Source organism: Ischnura elegans, chromosome 13, assembly GCF_921293095.1.
Source record: "Ischnura elegans chromosome 13, ioIscEleg1.1, whole genome shotgun sequence".
Lineage (NCBI taxonomy): Eukaryota > Metazoa > Arthropoda > Insecta > Odonata > Coenagrionidae > Ischnura > Ischnura elegans.
The window spans coordinates 12,179,696-12,198,433 of NC_060258.1; the positions used below are offsets into that span (position 1 = coordinate 12,179,696).

The following is an 18,738-nucleotide window of genomic DNA, read 5'->3' on the forward strand; positions in this document are numbered from 1 at the left end:
ACGCATGTAGTCATAAAATTATCAATATAATTTAAAAAATTTATCCCTTTAAATTAATTGTATACTTGTGTAGATGCGTGATTTTGTAAAAAAAGATTTATTCTGGTTAATATAAATAAGTATTTGAAATAAAAATAATGGGCAAATGAATCCCGAAACAATTTTCATGAGTCACGACCCTGTATCCAGACCAAACTATAAATTGAATTATCATGATACAAAACTAATTTTTCGTTTCCCTTCCTAGATGATTCTGCAGATGTAAATATGGAATCCATCATAATGGAAGCTCTGAGAACAACTTCAAGCCTACTCGGGCTTGGAACCGAACCAAGTGTAATGGATGCAAATGATGGTGACGAGACGTGTTCAATATTTCACATTGAATACTTGGATGAAGAGAAGTTTGCAGATACGGTTGACTTGGAAATCATTTCGGAAATAAACGAACTTGTTTCCCTTAATCGCTCATTGCTCCGTCTGAGGTTGTCGCTGGACAAGTTCATTAAAGACTACACTCAGGCGAGCGAGAGTGAAGAAGGTGCTGAACGTGCCACACAATTTCAGTAAGTATCCACTCATTAGTAGGTTTTGTTTCGTGTACAGGTGTACACTGATTTAGTTACTATTTCATACTTTCCAATGCTTGTTTTAAGTTTTCGGTTTTTGCATCTCTCCTCCCTCTGAATCCGCCCTTACCTCCACAACCTTGAATTAGCCAGAATTTTGACCCTAAATGTTTGTAGAGCTCCCGGGTTGAATGTATCCTTTGAACCCCCTCTCCCATCACCCCTTCTCTCCCTCCTTAACCGTCGTCCAAAATATACCTTGTTCCTGCATCCCACATGCACAACCAGTCCTTCTACATGCGTTGGAAAAGAATCCGATATCTTCGAAATCTACGAAAGCGTTTTTTCCACCGTGAGAACGCCTTTCACGTGTTTAATTTTAACCTTTTCCCTACTAAAGATGTAAATATACCTGTGGATGGTTCTTGACCCGGTTGACGGAAACCGCAAATTTTCGTCAGAGATTTTTCCTACGCAGGTGAACGAATGCTAAATACATACGTATCCTAGCTCTCCATCTTTTATGACGGCCGCGGGTGTGCAATGTCTTTGTTTCAGGACCCAACACAGCGGGGCTTGGGCTTTACCCTAGAAATCCGGGAGCAGGTACTCGGACCCCTCGTCTTATATTACCCCTCTAAGCGGTAAGGGATCGAGGTCATGCATTTTTTATCCAGTAATTTTGCGAAATAAATATTTAAAAACAACAAAACACAAGGGTTAAATGCTGTCCCAATCGCCAATTGTCGTGAAGTTGCCCCAGTACACTTCTTTTAGTTACCTCGGATTAAGGCACCCCTGAAATAAACCTAGGTTTTATCCATACATATCATCATTAGATACATTTATTTGCGACAAGGACCTTGCGAGAAGTCCCCGAAGAAGCCCTCCGGGACATGAACCGGTAATGGCAGAATCATTGGAAAAATATGTGGAAACACAAGGGCATTATATGGTTGGAAGAAAATTACTTTGCTCTTCTACAAAACACACACTATATTGCCGACTAGTTTCGGTACACTGTACCATAGTCTTGAAAATGGTACAGTGTAGCAAAACTGGTTGGCAATAAAGTGTGTTTTGTAGAAGAGCAAAGTAATTTTCTTCCAAGCATATAATGGAATTCTACAAAGTAAAGACCTCAACAATTCAGTACAACAGGGGCATTACTTTGAAGAATATATAGTGATTGTGTAAACAAAACATATAATGTCTAAAAAAAATTGCATTACTTTCGGATAGCACCCTGTTGGCAGGAATGCTATGGTGAGAAAGCTTGAAGATTAAACCCTGGGTTCATACCCGGTCAAATGCTACTTTCAAATCTAGGAAGATGACATACAAGATCAGCTTTTTGTTGAACCAAAAAGTGGTGGATCCTGTTCATAAAATCATTTGATGAACTGAAAAAGTAAGGTATATAGTAGGGATGAGTCGATTCCAAATGTCGATTCTCGATTCCACCGATTCTCGGGCACGGAATCGGAATCGAGAATCGATCGCCTAAAGTCGATTCCGATTCCATCGATTCCAGGAAGATATATGTTATGAACATAGACTATAAGTGCTATAAGTTTAGGGCATAAAGGCTGCCTCACACCTAAGCGACCGCGGTGTCAGCCTTGCCCGCGCGGAGGATACGCCCCGCACGGGGGTGCTGTGATGAACATACCTAAGCGGCCTCGGAAACATGAAAATGTCGGCAAGAGCGACAAACCGACTAACCCTGAAATGCCTCGTGCTTATGAGCAACTCTCATAGAAAAAAAATTGGAAACCACGGGATCGGGAAGCATTGCATGCATTTTTCGTTCTTCTATTAACCGCTGGTCACGGCGAATCAAATTATTGCAATTATGAATCACATTCGAAGAATTCATCTGGACCACCAATTTTAAAGTATGATGTATCGATAGATATGTTTTTATTTTCGAATGTTATTTGAAGTCTGATGAAAATAAAAACGTACAGAGAGCGAGTTTTCCTGTGAAAAAAAGTTTCTTATAAATACGCGCTGAGAGCGGTTTTTTTTATATAAGTAACTTTTTTAGACTAACACGCGTCGGCGTTAATAATAAAAAAAATTAGACACATTCGCGATTATATAGCCCATTTTTATCAATGCAACCCTTGAGAAAGTTGATACTTGCTTGGCATAAGCCACCGCGGCCTCCCGGAGGACTCGACAGGTTGCGTTCGGCCGCCACCGCGCACCGACCAGGCTGCTCTGGTATGTATGGACGCGATGAACGCTACATTATTGTTTAGCCACCGCGGCTATTGTTATTTTTAGGGATGGTCGGATCGGATACCTCAGATCCAAATATCCGCGGATATTGCCCTTCATCGGATGCATCGGATCCAAAGTCGCGGAAGACATCGGATCTTGATCCGAAATTTTAAATAATAGCTTCAGTGAATGCAACGCCCCATAATGGTGGAAAGAGCTCCGATTTTCTCTTCGAATGCGCCGTCGCATGCGATTCTTGTCCTATTCATGAACCGTTTTTTTTGAAAGCTCTCGCAGAGAGTACGAGTAGAATTTCAGCCGTGGCCAGGATTTTCAGCCAGAAAATGAAAAAAGGAAAAATACGACTGGCACATAGTGTGACTCTTCCCAAGAGATTGAACAATCATTGGGGGAATCTCAGCGTCGAAGGATAATCACCAAATAACCACGTCAAAAGTAACTACGTTGCAGATTTCAGAAAACCACCCTCAGCCGTCCATCAGCTCGTACCTCTTTTGTTTTTTTTTGTTTCCGAAATCACACGGACCATAAATCATTGTATTCTAAGGAAAATATCAAATCACAAGAAAACAACTGAAGCTTGTTTTATCTCTACCTCGTCTCACCAACTGACCTTTTTTGGCGTACCTGCTTCAGTTATCCGTTTCTAGACGACAAATGCTAGGAGAGTAACTTTCTGGGCCCGAAGATATCTCGATAGCTTCGACAATTAAATGAAATGCAAGAGATTTAAAAAATAATTAGACCAAATGAGACGCATTCCTGACGATAGTTCTGTTTATTTTTCAGCTGTTATTGATTGCCACTCAGTTTTCTATCCACAATTCTACAATTAGACTTTACTGATATGCAACATTGTCCAAACAGCACAATTTTCAAAGAAACAAGCGCAGCATTAACCCCTCAAACAATTAGAGGCGGATTGGAAACGTCAACTACATACATCACATAGCGCGCCCGACTTCGCTTTGAAGGTAACGACGTCACTGAAGCAAGATCTGACTTTTTCGTCCTTGACTCCCTCATTTGTAGCCTCATTGTTTGAAATACGGATGGAGCGCGCGCTCCTTCCCAGTGTCGTATCCGTCCGGACCCTCCCCCTCCCTGAAATATAAAAAACACAATTATTATCCTTCACAAAAGAAAACAAAATGTTGAAAAACCAGGAATGTGCAAATTTTTTCTATAACAAAATAAGTTTTTTTTTTCGAATATAAAAAGTTTTAAAATTAGTTTAAAACCTATTATTTAGTGCCTGGTTTTTTTCTAAAATATTCCCCCCTGTCTCCCCCCCCCTCTCCCCCGAACGAAATTCCTGGCTACGCAACTACTCCTTCCTCTCCACCTCTCCTTTACGCGCTTCTCGTGCCCACCCCTTCCTCATGCTGAGCGGTCGAGCACCCCGTCGCACATGACGTCAATGCCGTTTTAAATACTGTTAATTGTGTTGCTGATTGCGCAGTTGCAATTTAATTTAATGATACACCGATAAAAATGTCTTTCATTGTGTATAAACATTTCCATTGAGATAAGGAGAACCAATGAATGCCATGTGCGTGCACTGTGGCATAAATTATCGCGAGTATGTGCTAAATCCACCTCACCATACTGAAGCATTTTCGGGTAAAAAACAAGTAGGTACACAATGAGAAAATAAATTTTGGGGGAAACGTGCGTGAGGAAAAGTTGAATTCAGTCGATGGCAGGGGGGTAGCCAGGAATTTTGTTAAGGGGTGCAGTCCAAAACCAGTGGGGAAAATTTTTAAACAACAGAGTACAAAGGAGAGGGTTTGAAAACTAATTTTAACACTTTTCATTATAGAAAAAACTTCAGTTTTCAAAGATTCATTTTTTTTCATTTTTCATTTTTGTAAATTCATCATTTTTAAATATTTTGTTTCCTTTTGTGAAGGAAAGCAATTGTGCTTTTATATTTTGGGGGGTCCTCTTGCTAAGGCACTGGTCAGTGGTTCATCCTAAGATTTTTCCTATTTTCATTTCTAAACCCAAGCATAACAGTTTAGATCCAGAGCATGTAAAGATGTTTTTAAAAAAACAACATGAAAGCCTATAAAAAAGATTTTTAATTTATAAAAATATTAAAATGTGGATGAAAATCTAAAAAGCATTCCATTAATTGTGTGTTCCCAGAATAAACTTGAATAATGACTTTGTTTAATGGCAGGAATTTGAAAATGCATTTGGAGTCGAAAAAGTCCGATTCGAAAGATCAGGCTCCAAAAATCCTGGGTCCGTCCAGCCCTAGTTATTTTATTCCATTCAATTCTTAAATTTTAATGACAGCAATACTACAGATAAATCAAAATCCCACCTGTTAGAAGGAACAAGAATCGATGGAATCGGAATCGAGAATCGGGAATCGATTTGAAGGAATCGGAATTGGAATCGGAATCGAAAAGAAGTGGAATCGACTCATCCCTAGTATATAGATATAATGGGGAAGTTTGCTATAGATTGACTGAATGGACTTGATTTTTTGTTGTTTATGACACCTTTATATTTTATGATTCCCTAAATTTTATTTTTTATTGTGTAGGAAAGCGTATAATTAGTTAACGAAGTTACAGCTGTGCTCTCATGTATTATGATGGAATAATCTCAATTTTCCGCCTAAAATGTGGAAAAAAGCAGAGGAAGGTGAATTGGTGAATTAAAATATGGATGGAGCAATGGTGAGCAAGTGAATCTAACGTTACTGAATCGTGCGGAAAGTGCTGTTGCGTCACCTATTATTATTTAGCCCGTATCAGCTGATTCTAATATGCTCACTTAAAGATGTGATAGACCGTCAACTATGCCGATGAAAAATGTCTTAATTTTGTGAATAACTATCTTGCTCATTGAGGCAACAGTTTTCATTGAAGTCGCAACTTTAAAGAGATAAATAACGATGATTTACTTTGTGAAGCATGTACACTTCCATTGTCCTCTATTAAATTTATTGAAAAAGTTGAAAGCAAAGATGTAATTTTAAATAATCTTCTAACGTACCTTTTGGATAAATTTTGCCCCGGAGAAATTGATTCGTATCTCCACACAGAATGCACGTTGGTTGAATGCGGAAACTAAACAATCAATTTCATAACATAATTCACGGAGTCCGGCGATATCTGGTGGAAATGTTTTATATGCATGAGAATAAACTAAAATGGTAAAATTCCACACAATTTTATTTACATAATTACCGACCCGGTTTCGACACATATTGGAAGCCTGTGACTCATATGCAAGTATACTCTGCGTTTAAAAGCATCAAGTATATAGCTCAAGTCTCGGATGATATTCCCCTTGATTTCATTATATCATTGATTCCACCATACCTCACCAACATTTTCAACTCGTCACTATCACAAGATCGTTTTCCCATTCAATGGAAATCTGCACTAGTTAAATCTATACCAAAAAAGGGAGACACTCTAGATCAATGAAGTTTTCGCACAATATCTTTTCTTTCAATCATTTCTAAGGCTCCAGAAAAACTTGTTAATGAACAAATCAATACCTTTCTCAAGCAATATAAAATACTCAATGATTATCAATTTGGTTTTCGGCACGGACATAGTACCCACCACTGCCACCATGTCGGTTCACTTTTATTATCACTTGATGTTTGCTCGTCAGGACTAAATTGCAAGTATCACATCTATGCAGACATTCTACAAATCTATTTGCATTCCACAGTCAATAATTTAAGCAATAGCTTGATGTCTATCAAAGGCGACTTAGCATACCTCCAAGAATGGTGCAATAATATCTTCGTATGCATAAATCCCAAGCAATACTATTTAGTAACTCAAGAATTATAGCGAGAAAGCTGAGGGATGAACTGCAAAATTTACGTGCCGCCGATTTCTTTATGCGATTCAGTCAGAAACTTAGGATTAATTAATGGTCAAAATCTCTCTTGGGCATCGCATGTAAATAAAATCACTAAATCTGTTCATCAATCACTTTATCCTCTGTTAAAATATAAATATGTCATCCCTACATTTCTTCAAGCGCAAACAATATCTACATTAATATTACCATCATTTGACTATTCTGACATTGCCTACCAGGATCTTTCTCAAGAACTTAGTCTTAAGCTTCAACGTTCCATGAACAGATTCATATTTAAGTAACAATTATCGGACCATGTAAACGATTATATCAATCAACAAACTGTCATGGCTGAGACTGGATTCTCGACGCCGGCTGCATAATATTTGTATCCTACATCAAATTCTAAACACAAACACACCGCCTTACGTATCATGCGAGTTCAGGAGTCTTGATACTGTCCTATTGAAAAACACGAGAGGGAATCACAATCTTGTTTAACATGATCACCGCACTGTCATTTACAGCAAATCATTTACCGTTACTGCATGTAGGGAATGGAATAATTTTAACCTTTTAACTAGAAACTCATCATCATTGGTATCTTGTAAGAGAAGGCTACACAGAGCACTTTCCACTTCACGCAGGTTTTAAACGCCCCCTTCTTGTGTGGGCGTTTTCCTGCAGTGGGTTTTTTCGCTGAAGGATATTACACCCTTATTCTCATGTTTTCTCCCTCAAACAGAAATCTTTTTTACGCAAAATTTTCACATATACTTTTTTTATCTTTTTTAACATTTCACAAATAGTGTTTTAATATCTTTTTTGTTGTTAACGTTTATTTACCTTTTTTAAATACGTTTGCATTTATGCTATCAAGGGGTTAGGTGGAAAAGGGGACTTCTTAGTCTCAACATCGCCCGAATAAAGACATGACATTATTATTATTAAAAACGAGGTCAAAGGGCTCCAAACTTCAATAGTGCCATAAAACCGCCCTTTTCGGCTGTGCTTTCAATAGGCATTGGGGATTTGTGGCACACAGCTGACGACTCATGCCTAGAGAGTTTGTTTTTCAACCAAAGTAGCACATTTCCCTACGTTTAGTTCACTATATAAGTCCGTTTTCCTTAGTATAACAAGGAACACACACAAAGAAGGACATTTTTCAGTATACCACTTGCTGTGCAATAACAGACACAATTCATTGCCTTCTACGGTGCTGATTCATAGCATCGTTTCCTAACTAAATTTGTCATTTTCTTTGTAATTTCCTCATCATGGTGGCGATTTATATTGCAGCAATCAATGCTAACCTTATTATGAGGTTCGCCATTATATTGAAGGATATTTCTAGTGGCCCTCCATTTAAATTTAAATAATTTAAAAGATACTGCAGTGAGACAGCAAAACAATATGTATTATATGCCACCGACGGTACGTAATATTCTCATTCACGGAGCTGTTATTGCTAAAGAGTCCATTCTTCCTTTGGGATAACTGTCGGAAGAAGCTATTGAGGCACGCCCTAAGGACCTGAGAAAATTTCAACAACGATTCAATAGAAAATATCAAGAATGGCCACAAATGAGGATTTTTTCGGGGACTACTTTTAACGCCAAATTCGGTAATTACACACTATACGCCATTTGAAAAGGTCTTCAGTATACCTCTTGCTGTGCCCCGCGATTCGACAATAAGAGAAATTCTCAGCGTTGTTCATTAATTTTACTATTTTTTCATTAATTTTAATCCGGTGACTATTTTCTACTACTCTTATAACGATAATCCAGATATGAAAATGAATTTGGCCATATTGCGTCCACACGCTTGCCGCGTCGCCGTGCTCTCCGCTGCCGCCACCCAGAAGCCAAGTCGACGGCACGCTACAAACAACGATATAAAATCGGGGTTGCTTATTGCTGCAAGAATCTACTTTAGATTCGCAATTTAGAATCTTCGTTAAACGACATGGTATAAGTTGCATGGCGGAAGAGTCTACTTTTCTCTACGTTTATATCGAAAAGGCCGAAAAAAGGGGTTGCCATTTTGTTATATATCTATGATTAATAGTTGAAAAAATATTTTAAAACCCTGCAAATAGTATATAAAGAAGTTCCTATTGTGATGGCTAATCAGCTGTGTCAATAAAGCGATTCATGAAACTACCGCACGAGGATAAATTTGGCAATTTTCAGAAAAAATCGAGGGTGGTTATTTTTTGCCAAATTTGTTCACCTCTCGCCTCAAAAATATTGTTCACCTGAAAGCACAGTAGAGACATAATCTGGAAAGTATTGCACAATTCACATGAAAGTATGTATGCAAAATTTCAACATCGTAGCTCAAAAAAAATCGTTTTGAGGTTTTGGCCAGCTTTTTACGATTCTAGCTCACCTGTGCTTATAGATGACGACAATGTAAAAAATTCTGTTGTAACAAGATATTCTCTCCGAAACTACATGATCATGTTAACAATTCATAATTAATTTCCTCGATTAATCTCTGATGTTTGAGTTAGGACACATTTTCATTTTTGTCACGTATTATTTTCATAAATTTGCCGTTGCCGAAGGTTTTACATGAGAACCTCCAACCCTTTTTCTTTCACGACGCACATACATGCAGGAGGGAGAATTGCGATGAGGGTCATATGTGTTTCTTTAGAGTAATACTCCGAAAATGAATCAGGAGAACCTTTCAGGCGGCGTGAAAAGTTCAGCAGTGGGCTACCCGCGAAAAGTGCCATGTGCTCCCTTTGACCCGCCAAACGTGCGATGAGCCTCACACGGAAAATATTTGTGGAAGGAGTCGCGTGCGCATGGAGCCGACCATAGTTATGACATTCAATGTTAAAAGTGTAGATAGCGTAGCGGACGACGCGGCTGGGGCGACTGCAACGCATTCGGCGGAAGTTTGCCGTAAACTAGCCCCACACCCCAACCGTTTCCCCTCCCCTTTCACTTCCCCTCCAGTCCCCATTCCACTTTTCATCTTGCTTTGCGTGTTGCATGCTGTAAGGATACTATGCAGTATATCATTGAAATAAAATCACAAAATGTGCAAAGCAAATGCCAATTCATTTTATTGAAATTAACATAAAAATTTACTCAGCTGCCAAGTACAATGATTTGAATTAGTAAGTAAATGAACACTAAACACAGGATGGCGAAAGCCTGACTAATATCTCTCCCTGTCTCACTTGTGTACGCTAAGTTCTCGCACCCACACACACAGTGAACTATAATTCCTCAGTGCCATCACAGATTGCGGGATAGGAGCACCACAAATAAAATTCTTTCACCAGTGGCCACTTCACTGCACTGAATATGAGATTGTTGATTGTTGAAACACACAGATTCGTAAGCAAAATCAAGAACACTATACAAGCATTAATGAGCTTAATGTACGTGATTACTTTAGATGATCACATTTTCGGAAATATATCGTTGTCAACCACTCCACACACCACACGCAGGCTTAAAAACCTGATGTAGAGGGAATCAAACTAGAAAGAATCAACAACTATGTACAAACAACGCCTAAAAACGTACATCGCGAGAGCACTATATCTAATCGGTCCACAGTAAGTAGATGTTTTCATAACGATCAAAACTTTCGAAAAGAGGAGACAAAATTTCATTGGCCGATTGCAAAAATCCATGATTGGTCAATGTGTGAGACAGAGGAAGCACACATATTTCATATTTCCCATTTGTTATCAAAGACACCAACTAAGTGACATTATACAAGTTAGAAAATAATTTTTAACGTAATAAATTTTATCAATCAAAATTATCTTACGAAACCATAGCATTAGTTCAGGTGTACACTCGCCAAGCCCTGGTGTCGCACGCTGTCAACAGTTCGCCCGGCCAGTGCCTCCACTGTCGAGCCGACTTCTACCGCTCATGACTCCAATACGCGGAGGGAGTCGTGTGCGGTTTGCGGAGGGGAGGGAGTCACGACTCACCCAATAAGACTCTCTCGCCTCACAGCTCTATCTGCTGAGTCGCACATTTTAACTTACTCACTCGCACACATTCTTCTTCTCATCTTCTGACTCATTCGTGCACATTCACTATCCCGAAGGACAATGTTTGCTGGTGCTTTTACTTTAGCATCGAACTCATTTTGTGGCCACCGTTGCTTCCTAAACAACAATTTCTAATAAAATATGCAGAGAGCATGCTATTATTATCAATGTTTTGCATATTTAAGGGGTTATCGATATTGGTGGATTTAACACAAGAAAAACTTGACTTGAAAAACATTTTTCGTTACTCTACGAGCAAGAGTTAACATGTATTTGAATATAATCTTGGCTCTGTCCGCCCGAGATGTTACTTTGCTATATGACTTCATTATGTATTTGTGTAATCTACACGCTTCATCTCCAATGATAGCATGGGGCAAAAGCTCATGACACAAGGGAAATCTGGCGGGAAATTTTTTCTAGATAGAAGTATTTGATTTATAGAATATTCCCATGTCCCCTTATTTTACATGATCAGACCTGTCTGGCAACAAATTTATAACTAGCGTCAACCATGGCTAGCAACACAATAGAAAAGTATTCCTTGTAGTTAAAAAACAAAGATCCGCTGGGTCATTAGATAGAATTGGGCAGAATGTTCTGACGTATTTTCCGTTCATGGGGCACACACAATTTGGAAAGTTCCATCTCTCTGAAAAATCAAAATCAATCTTCTTCAAAGTCTTTGATTTGGTGGGGGTAGTGAACAAAGGCACTAAACGGCTACACAACGCTTTTAGTGTTTCTTTAAGTATCACACTTATATAATTGCATGAAGTACGAAAAGCAAAGCTTAGTAACCGAAAGGTTTCTCATGTAGCAAGATGCCCAGAAAAGATAATTCCTCCATGAGTTGACTAATTGGTATTTTTGTATTTCATCATAAAGGAGATATCAGAGAAATACTACGGAGAGAGATTCAGGAGATAATTCTGATTTTCGAGCATTTACACTAGGAAAAAGGCATTGATGTTGAGATATTAGGTCAAAGAACCTCTGACATTATTGATAGAGGTTCTTTGACCTAATACACCGCTATAAAGGTGGAAGAATATTATAGACAGTTACTTAAAATACATGGAAAAACAAAAGCTTGGGAGAGGCTCTGCTGCTTGTCAAAACGTCAAAATGGCACTTGTATCTGCAGTGGTTATTTCTAGAATTGGTGAAACAGAATAGGAGAGAAGGAAAAATGGAGAGTTTTCCTTTGAGAAACTTGAGGGCAAATTTGAATTCGGATAAGATTTATTAACATAGTTCTTTTCAGAACATAGAGAAAAACTGCGGAGAGAGATTCAGGAGATAATTCTGAATTTCGAGCTCTCGCATCAAAAAGAAGGTATCGATATTGAGCTATTAGGTCAAAGAACCTGTCATTATCGTTAGTGTAATTGTTAAGAAGAGAAATAATTTAGACGATTCAAGAGCGAAAAAATCCATACTTCGATAACTCACAGAAGTGTAAGATATTAAGGAAGAATTCAAAGACAGCAAAGTATTACTTCATGGCTAGCTCAAAATTATAATGAGAGAGAGATCAAGGGAGAAATTGGACATAATTAAACACATAACAAGACAATGAAATTGACCATTTCGTGTAAATCATAGCTTTGAAAATTAAAAAAAAATATTCCCAATGTTAATTGCGAAGGCACAAGGTATCAGAAGAAAATCGTCTTCCATTTCTACTATGCTTCAAGTCAACCCCTCGACAATCAAACAGTTACTGAAATGAGTTTTCTGTTCGAAACATTGTTGTCAGCAAGGAAATAAAATAATTCACACAGAAAAATTGGGAAAACATCACAAGCCGAATATACATACTACTTCACTCATTCACACGGCCCCTTAAGCGCAGGCATACAAATAAATTCACAGGTAAGGAAAGAAAGGGATAGGAACATATACCAGTCAATATATGTCCCAAGTCAGAGGTTATTAATATAATGTTTCAGATGATACGCTAAAAGAGCATATTGCACCTGTGGATTTCTAAGGAATGGTTTATCAAACAAATACTACTTCTTTCCAGGGACGCCAATATCACCTTCGGGGATTACATCGGGATGTTCCAGAAAAAGACTGAAAACAGATTACTGCAGCTTGGCGAGGCGGAATTTAAGAGACTGATGTCCATTGAAGGTCTCTTGTTTAATGTAGAAAAAGACATGTTGAAGGAAATGGGACAAGACCTTATAATGGAGAATATGAGCCGGGTGGCTCTAATCGTTCCGAGAGATGAAGAGGTGGAGTCAAGTCAACCCCAAATCAAGATCTCAGAAATGATCCTTTATAATACAGATAACTTCGTATTGGAAAGAGCCATCCGCGATCACAGGACAAGTAAAACAAAAGATCTTCAAGCTGGAATATTTGAGGTAAGTATATGGGTACCTCATTCGCCATGTCTACATCTGCGTTTTCCTACATTTCATGGCAAATGTTTCCAATTCATTAGAATTTTAAGAGGGAAAATTGCCTAAGAATTTGCTTTTGGATCCGTCATTAAGGCTACTTCACATTTGGATGTCTGATTATTATCAACCCATAGATACTCCAGGTGCCGAAATATCGGCCTGAAATTTAATCGCACGTAAAAAAATGTTCATAGTCTTTTGAGTTTGTTTAACATTGACGCAGGAGATCATATGAATGTTTATCACTTCTGTTAAAGTGGTATGTCTTCTACTTTTTTTATTGTTCGATATTGTATCGGTCTCGGTCCATTCCAACTTATGTAACACCGCCCATCCTCATAATCTCTCTCCATCAACCCAAAGTTTCAGCACCAGTGGAGTGAGAAAGTTTGTGCGAGATAGTGTGAATGGATTATAATAGTGAAATGTGCCAGCGAGAACTTTATCCAAATCCTACGTGTTTGACAACGAAGTGCCCATTTGTGTTGTAGGAGGTTCCCTATTTTCCCTTCCCTTTGTATTTTTCCGGTCTTGGATTTATTGCTTTCATTTCGGCGATGCCAGAAAACTACATTCCCTTTTTATCCCATTTGTCTTTTCACAAAGACTCGTAACTCTGTTCACAGCCTTTTTTCTCGTCCGTTGGGCGGAAACGAAATGATAGGTAATTGATGTTTTCAATATCATTTACAGTTTTAACGTCCTGGGAGTCATAGTGAACCCCCGCGCCCAATAACGTTACATTTTCTGTACATGACTTCCATATGCAAAAATTCTTATTTGCGATTTCTTTAGTTAAAATTTTTGTATTTTACGCTTAAATAATTTGTTCACATTTTTACTTAGTAATATTTGGTCAGAGTCAGTAAAATTTTAAATTATAATACTACACAATGACGATATCTGTTATATATGTGGCATAAAAAGGCGTAGGGTTGTATCTGACAGTAAAAAGGACATATTCCTACGAGACGGCAAAGTATGGTAACGCGGGTTGCGTAACTGCCTATAGATACCGGATTCGGCCAAAGTTGCGAAAACGCAACATTTATTTTGTACCATATGATATATTTTTTTGAAGGTCCATATTTTCAATTTACCTTATTTATCATGTTAATATCTAATTTGCTAATTAAAGGGACTGTGTTTTCATTGTTGAAAATGACTCTGCATATGACAAAGCCCATCGTCAGATGAAAGCTTTTGCCTTCGTTCTCCGCAGCTACTTCATTACTGCCTCAATATTTTACTGAGTAAGCATGGCAAGTCGCTGTGGAATAAAAAACCTCATCTAAATGCAAGATCCCGTTCAGTCAATCTCATGATAGGCTCTTAGGAATCACTTGATTCCTCTAGAAGTACAAAGTCTCCTATTGAATGCTTTCTGCTGTCAATGATCGACATTATTTTACGGACAGTAATAGAGTCAAAGAATCAATTCATTTCACGAATGTTTCAGTCATTTGGGAGAGAACACGATGCTAAACTCACCGGCGAGGGCTAAAATAATTAATCATTCACTTGGTTGCTTATATAAGGTCCACTCAGGGCACGACAATGTCCATTATCTCTGATATCCAAATGGCATGGGCATTGATATATTTTATTCTACAATGAGCTTAAAAGATTTTTGTTTTTGCTTCGGTGTATACGATTTAATAATATAAATGGCTGGCATCAATGGCGGGATTTGGACAAATTAGCTCCTTTTCGTGAGATTTTTGTGTTGTTAGCTTAAAATTGTGGGGAAAGTTATCAAACAGGTATCCTCAACACGATAGACGAACAGCTGGTACATTTTCGAGGAGAATGTTCACTTCATCAGTTCATTCCCAGTAAGCCCGCTAGATAAGTCAAGTCAGAAAAATAAACATGTACAGGATGGTATGTGGCTGCAGGAATTGGTATTCCAGCACTAAAGCAGCCTGCTCTAAAAACCATCTTCTTAGGGGCTTCAAGAAAAAATGAAAAGAAGATACCTTTGCAGTAGCTGTATTTTAAAATAGAAAGGAAAAGATTAGCTCTTTTGAATTTATTTGAGACATGACTCTTGCTTCCTTTGCTCCAAAGAAAAATAAAAATGTAATTAAAGTAAACGTAAAAAATGTAAGTTAAGTTCGTCGATGCATTTTAATTGAAAAATTTATGACAGGTCAGGGAAATTGTTGAAGCCAGAAATGATGACAATGTATAATTTCTCTAAGGCAGGCGTTGATACTATAGATGAAATGAGCGGAACATACTTAAAATCTTGAAGGTGCAGGCGGTGGCCATTAGTTCTTTAATACAGATGGTTAGATTTTGCTGGTATAAATTCCAAAATTGTATACCTTTCCAAATACCCGCGAACTCAAACTTTTCATGGATATTTTAAATGGATTTTGGTCGAGATTTAGCAATGTAATTATTTCAGTAATACAAATCGAACTCGTCAATTACTAACCACCTAAGGACATTTATAAAACGCGCCTACCTCTACTCCATTCTAAAAAATTTCCCATGTCCTCTCACTGTCTTTTCCGACAGGCCTCCCTTTCCCTCTTAGTTTCTCGCAGTACTTGATTATTCATTTCTTTAAACAGTTTTTGCTCACGACAGTTCTTTGTGACACTTCAACTCCTTATGGCCGTCTATGAAGAGAGAAGACAGTGGACGACTTTGGACACAGAGCCGGGCAAAAGTATTATTAGAGAAATAAATAATCAACTATAAATACGGGTATTTGGACAATGCCAATCACTTGAGCTCCCTTTAAAACCCATGGTTCGACACTAGTGTTGCCCCGAGACTCAAGACTTTCTCGTCTCGTTTTTGAGACGACACTCGAGACGAGACTATTGGGTAGAATTCGAGACAAGACTCGAGACGAGACGATGCCACTTCCACGAGACTCTCGAAAGTCTCGAAATACAGATATATGTTATTTTGCATTGCTATTACATAAAGCTTTATCCCTAAAACTATATCCTTCTATTGAGATGAAGTAAATATTACTTTTTTCTGAAGTATTAGATTCTAAATTCAATTCAACAATAAATTCTAGATAAATTATCTAACTATAAAAAAGAATTTTTGCCGAAAAGTCAATTTCTGAATGCAAGAGCGTTACTTCTGAGCCATTTTTGGGAGCATTAATGGCTGTCTACTTTTCCCTATTTCCTGCAATATAAAAGTTGGAAAATTTATCCTGAAAAACTGAATTATTTCCTAAAAAGGAAACTTTTAGCGTTTACTTCTACGAGAAAAATATCTTGGATAATACTCGCATATGTGTAAAGTATCGCTCAGCGGAATTTGCAATCCTTCTTATAGTTTGCTTGCTAGGGGAAAATGATGTCCATTTCGATTTGCGCAGAGCACATTACCTTGGCAGAAAGACGGATGATAATTGAAATAACTATTTACCTCTTCCTGTATGATATATCTTCCGAGGTTGGTGAGGATATTTAGCATAATGTCACTAAATTGGGTTGAGGATGTTCCTATTAAAAAGATAACTACAATTGGATTTCCTTTTACTTATTTTTCTAGCCAAAAGTCCATACTGGATCATCTGATCATTAATCATGCAGTCCATTCTAAAAGGGGCTCTATTTGTATATTTTTGCGGAATAACTGAGAGAAAAAATCATTCGCCCTGACCTGGATTTGAGCTCAGATCCCTCGATTTGCAAGTTACTTATTACTCTACTTTTTGAAGAAATGTTTATTTCTTTCCAATAAAATATTCATGGTGATTCTATGCCTTCAGATTTTTTTTAAATCTCCGATGATATTCCGTTTCAAAACAGCGAGTTGACGAATTTAGTCCTAAAAATGAACTTCTCTCTTCAACTTTACTACCTTGAAAACTGCTGCCCACTCTGCTTTTGAAACGTCAAGATTGGTCAGCTACTTTAGCTTTAGAGAACGAGATACATAAAGCAATAAACATTTATTAAAATTGCTTGAAAAATTATCATTAAGTAGCGCATTATAAATAATATAGAAACTTAGGAAGGAGGCCGAGAAAAGACTTGAGTCATGTGGGAGGATGTGGATGTGACGAATAAAGGAGAAGGTAAAGTGGACGGAGAGGAGGAAGAACGAAGAAGTGCTGGACATGGAGAGGCAGATTGCAGATGAGATAGAGATTGCAGAAGTTTTTATAAAATGTTCTGTGAGCTCTTGGGGGGGTTTTAACCCCGAACAACCCCTCTCGCTGCGTCACTGCTTCGCTACGAAATATTTATTTAGCTTCATCTGCTTTATCTTACGACTGATACCAAAACAAAAACTTTTGTTTATTAGAAAGTGCTTGACGCAAGACATTAAACCCGAATGTTTAGGGCACACCGTTGTGCGTTTACGAATGCAGCACGTTTACGCAGTGCATTTTTCCAAACGGAAATACTATAGCTGGCGCGCCGAAAGTCATTTGATACGAATGCTGCTTCATAGGGGCTTTTCTTACAAGATTTTGAGCACCAGTCAAGCGTCGGCCTGGCGTTGTTTGAACCTGCCCCGTGAACGGGCCAAGTTTACGTAACGGACTTAAACCTAAAAAACATTTTTTACGGTTAATAACACAAATGGCTAACAACTGAATGCGTATAATTTTTATTTCATTAAATGCTTTATAAAGCCGCAATTCCCAAAACTTTTCAAGCTAAAACGTAAAAAAATTAATTGAAAAAAAAATCCGCGTAAACGTACTTCGATCCACCGATCAATCTACGATGTAGATTCATTAAAGAAAACGTCTTTCTGACAAGACATTTTGATACTCATTTACGTAGTTTTATTGAATTTGTATCCTTATTTTATTATAATAAATTAAACATGATTAAAAACGATACAGCCGTTCTTGATTTATAAATGGTTTAACTAAACTGTAAGTTCATTGATTGCTAGGTGGTACGAAGTTCGCCGGGTCAGCCTGTATAATTATATTAATAGCTTTTTTATTACGAGATTCCAATTCAGCGAAAAATTACGTAAAGGATGCGGCTTTTATGGTGCTAAATTTATTTTGGAACCTAAGACTTAAAATCTTGGTCAATGTAATTCAGATTTTTTTCAATCTCAATTTTTTAAACATTGAAACGCCATAAGGAAAATTTTTGTTTTGGACCCCCAATGTGAGGTCAAAAGGTGAAAAATGTAAAATTCAGCCTCCATTTAGCAAAACTACCACACCAAAGAAAAGGCGAAAATATAAAACTAGGACAAAGATTTTAAAATCAGAAATTCAGTACCTCTATTTTAAGGGAGCCAAATTAAAATTGGAACTTTACCGTCTTTATCTCAAACTCACCAAAAATCTCAATGACTTCGAGTTCAAATTTTGGATGGATTTTGACATAAAAGTACACCGCTTTAGCCTATACAAAACGTTGGAATAAGGCATTTTGTATTTCCGAACAATTTTTCTCACTATCTCTATAGCCAACATCGAATCATCGATCAAATTCATTGACAAGGAGGCAAAGAATTATATCCGAAAAGACTGCCAATAAAGAACCATAGCTAACATTTCAAAACACAAACACGCGATGTGACTCCCCAATTAACCTCTCCCATGAATTTAACTTCTCAAATCAGAAGTGCGCTCCCACCTGAAATCATATGAAGGAAATAGCGAATT

General features: G+C 37.7%; 1 protein-coding gene across 1 annotated transcript; it reads left to right on the forward strand.

Annotated features, from left to right (window-relative positions):
• Positions 1 to 256: 256 nt before the first annotated feature.
• LOC124170022 lies at positions 257 to 15,748 on the forward strand. Its single transcript, XM_046548707.1, has 3 exons — positions 257 to 566; positions 12,728 to 13,073; positions 15,695 to 15,748. Exons 1-3 carry the CDS (start codon positions 268 to 270, stop codon positions 15,746 to 15,748), a joined length of 699 nt encoding a protein of 232 aa, XP_046404663.1. The 5' UTR covers positions 257 to 267.
• Positions 15,749 to 18,738: the final 2,990 nt, after the last annotated feature.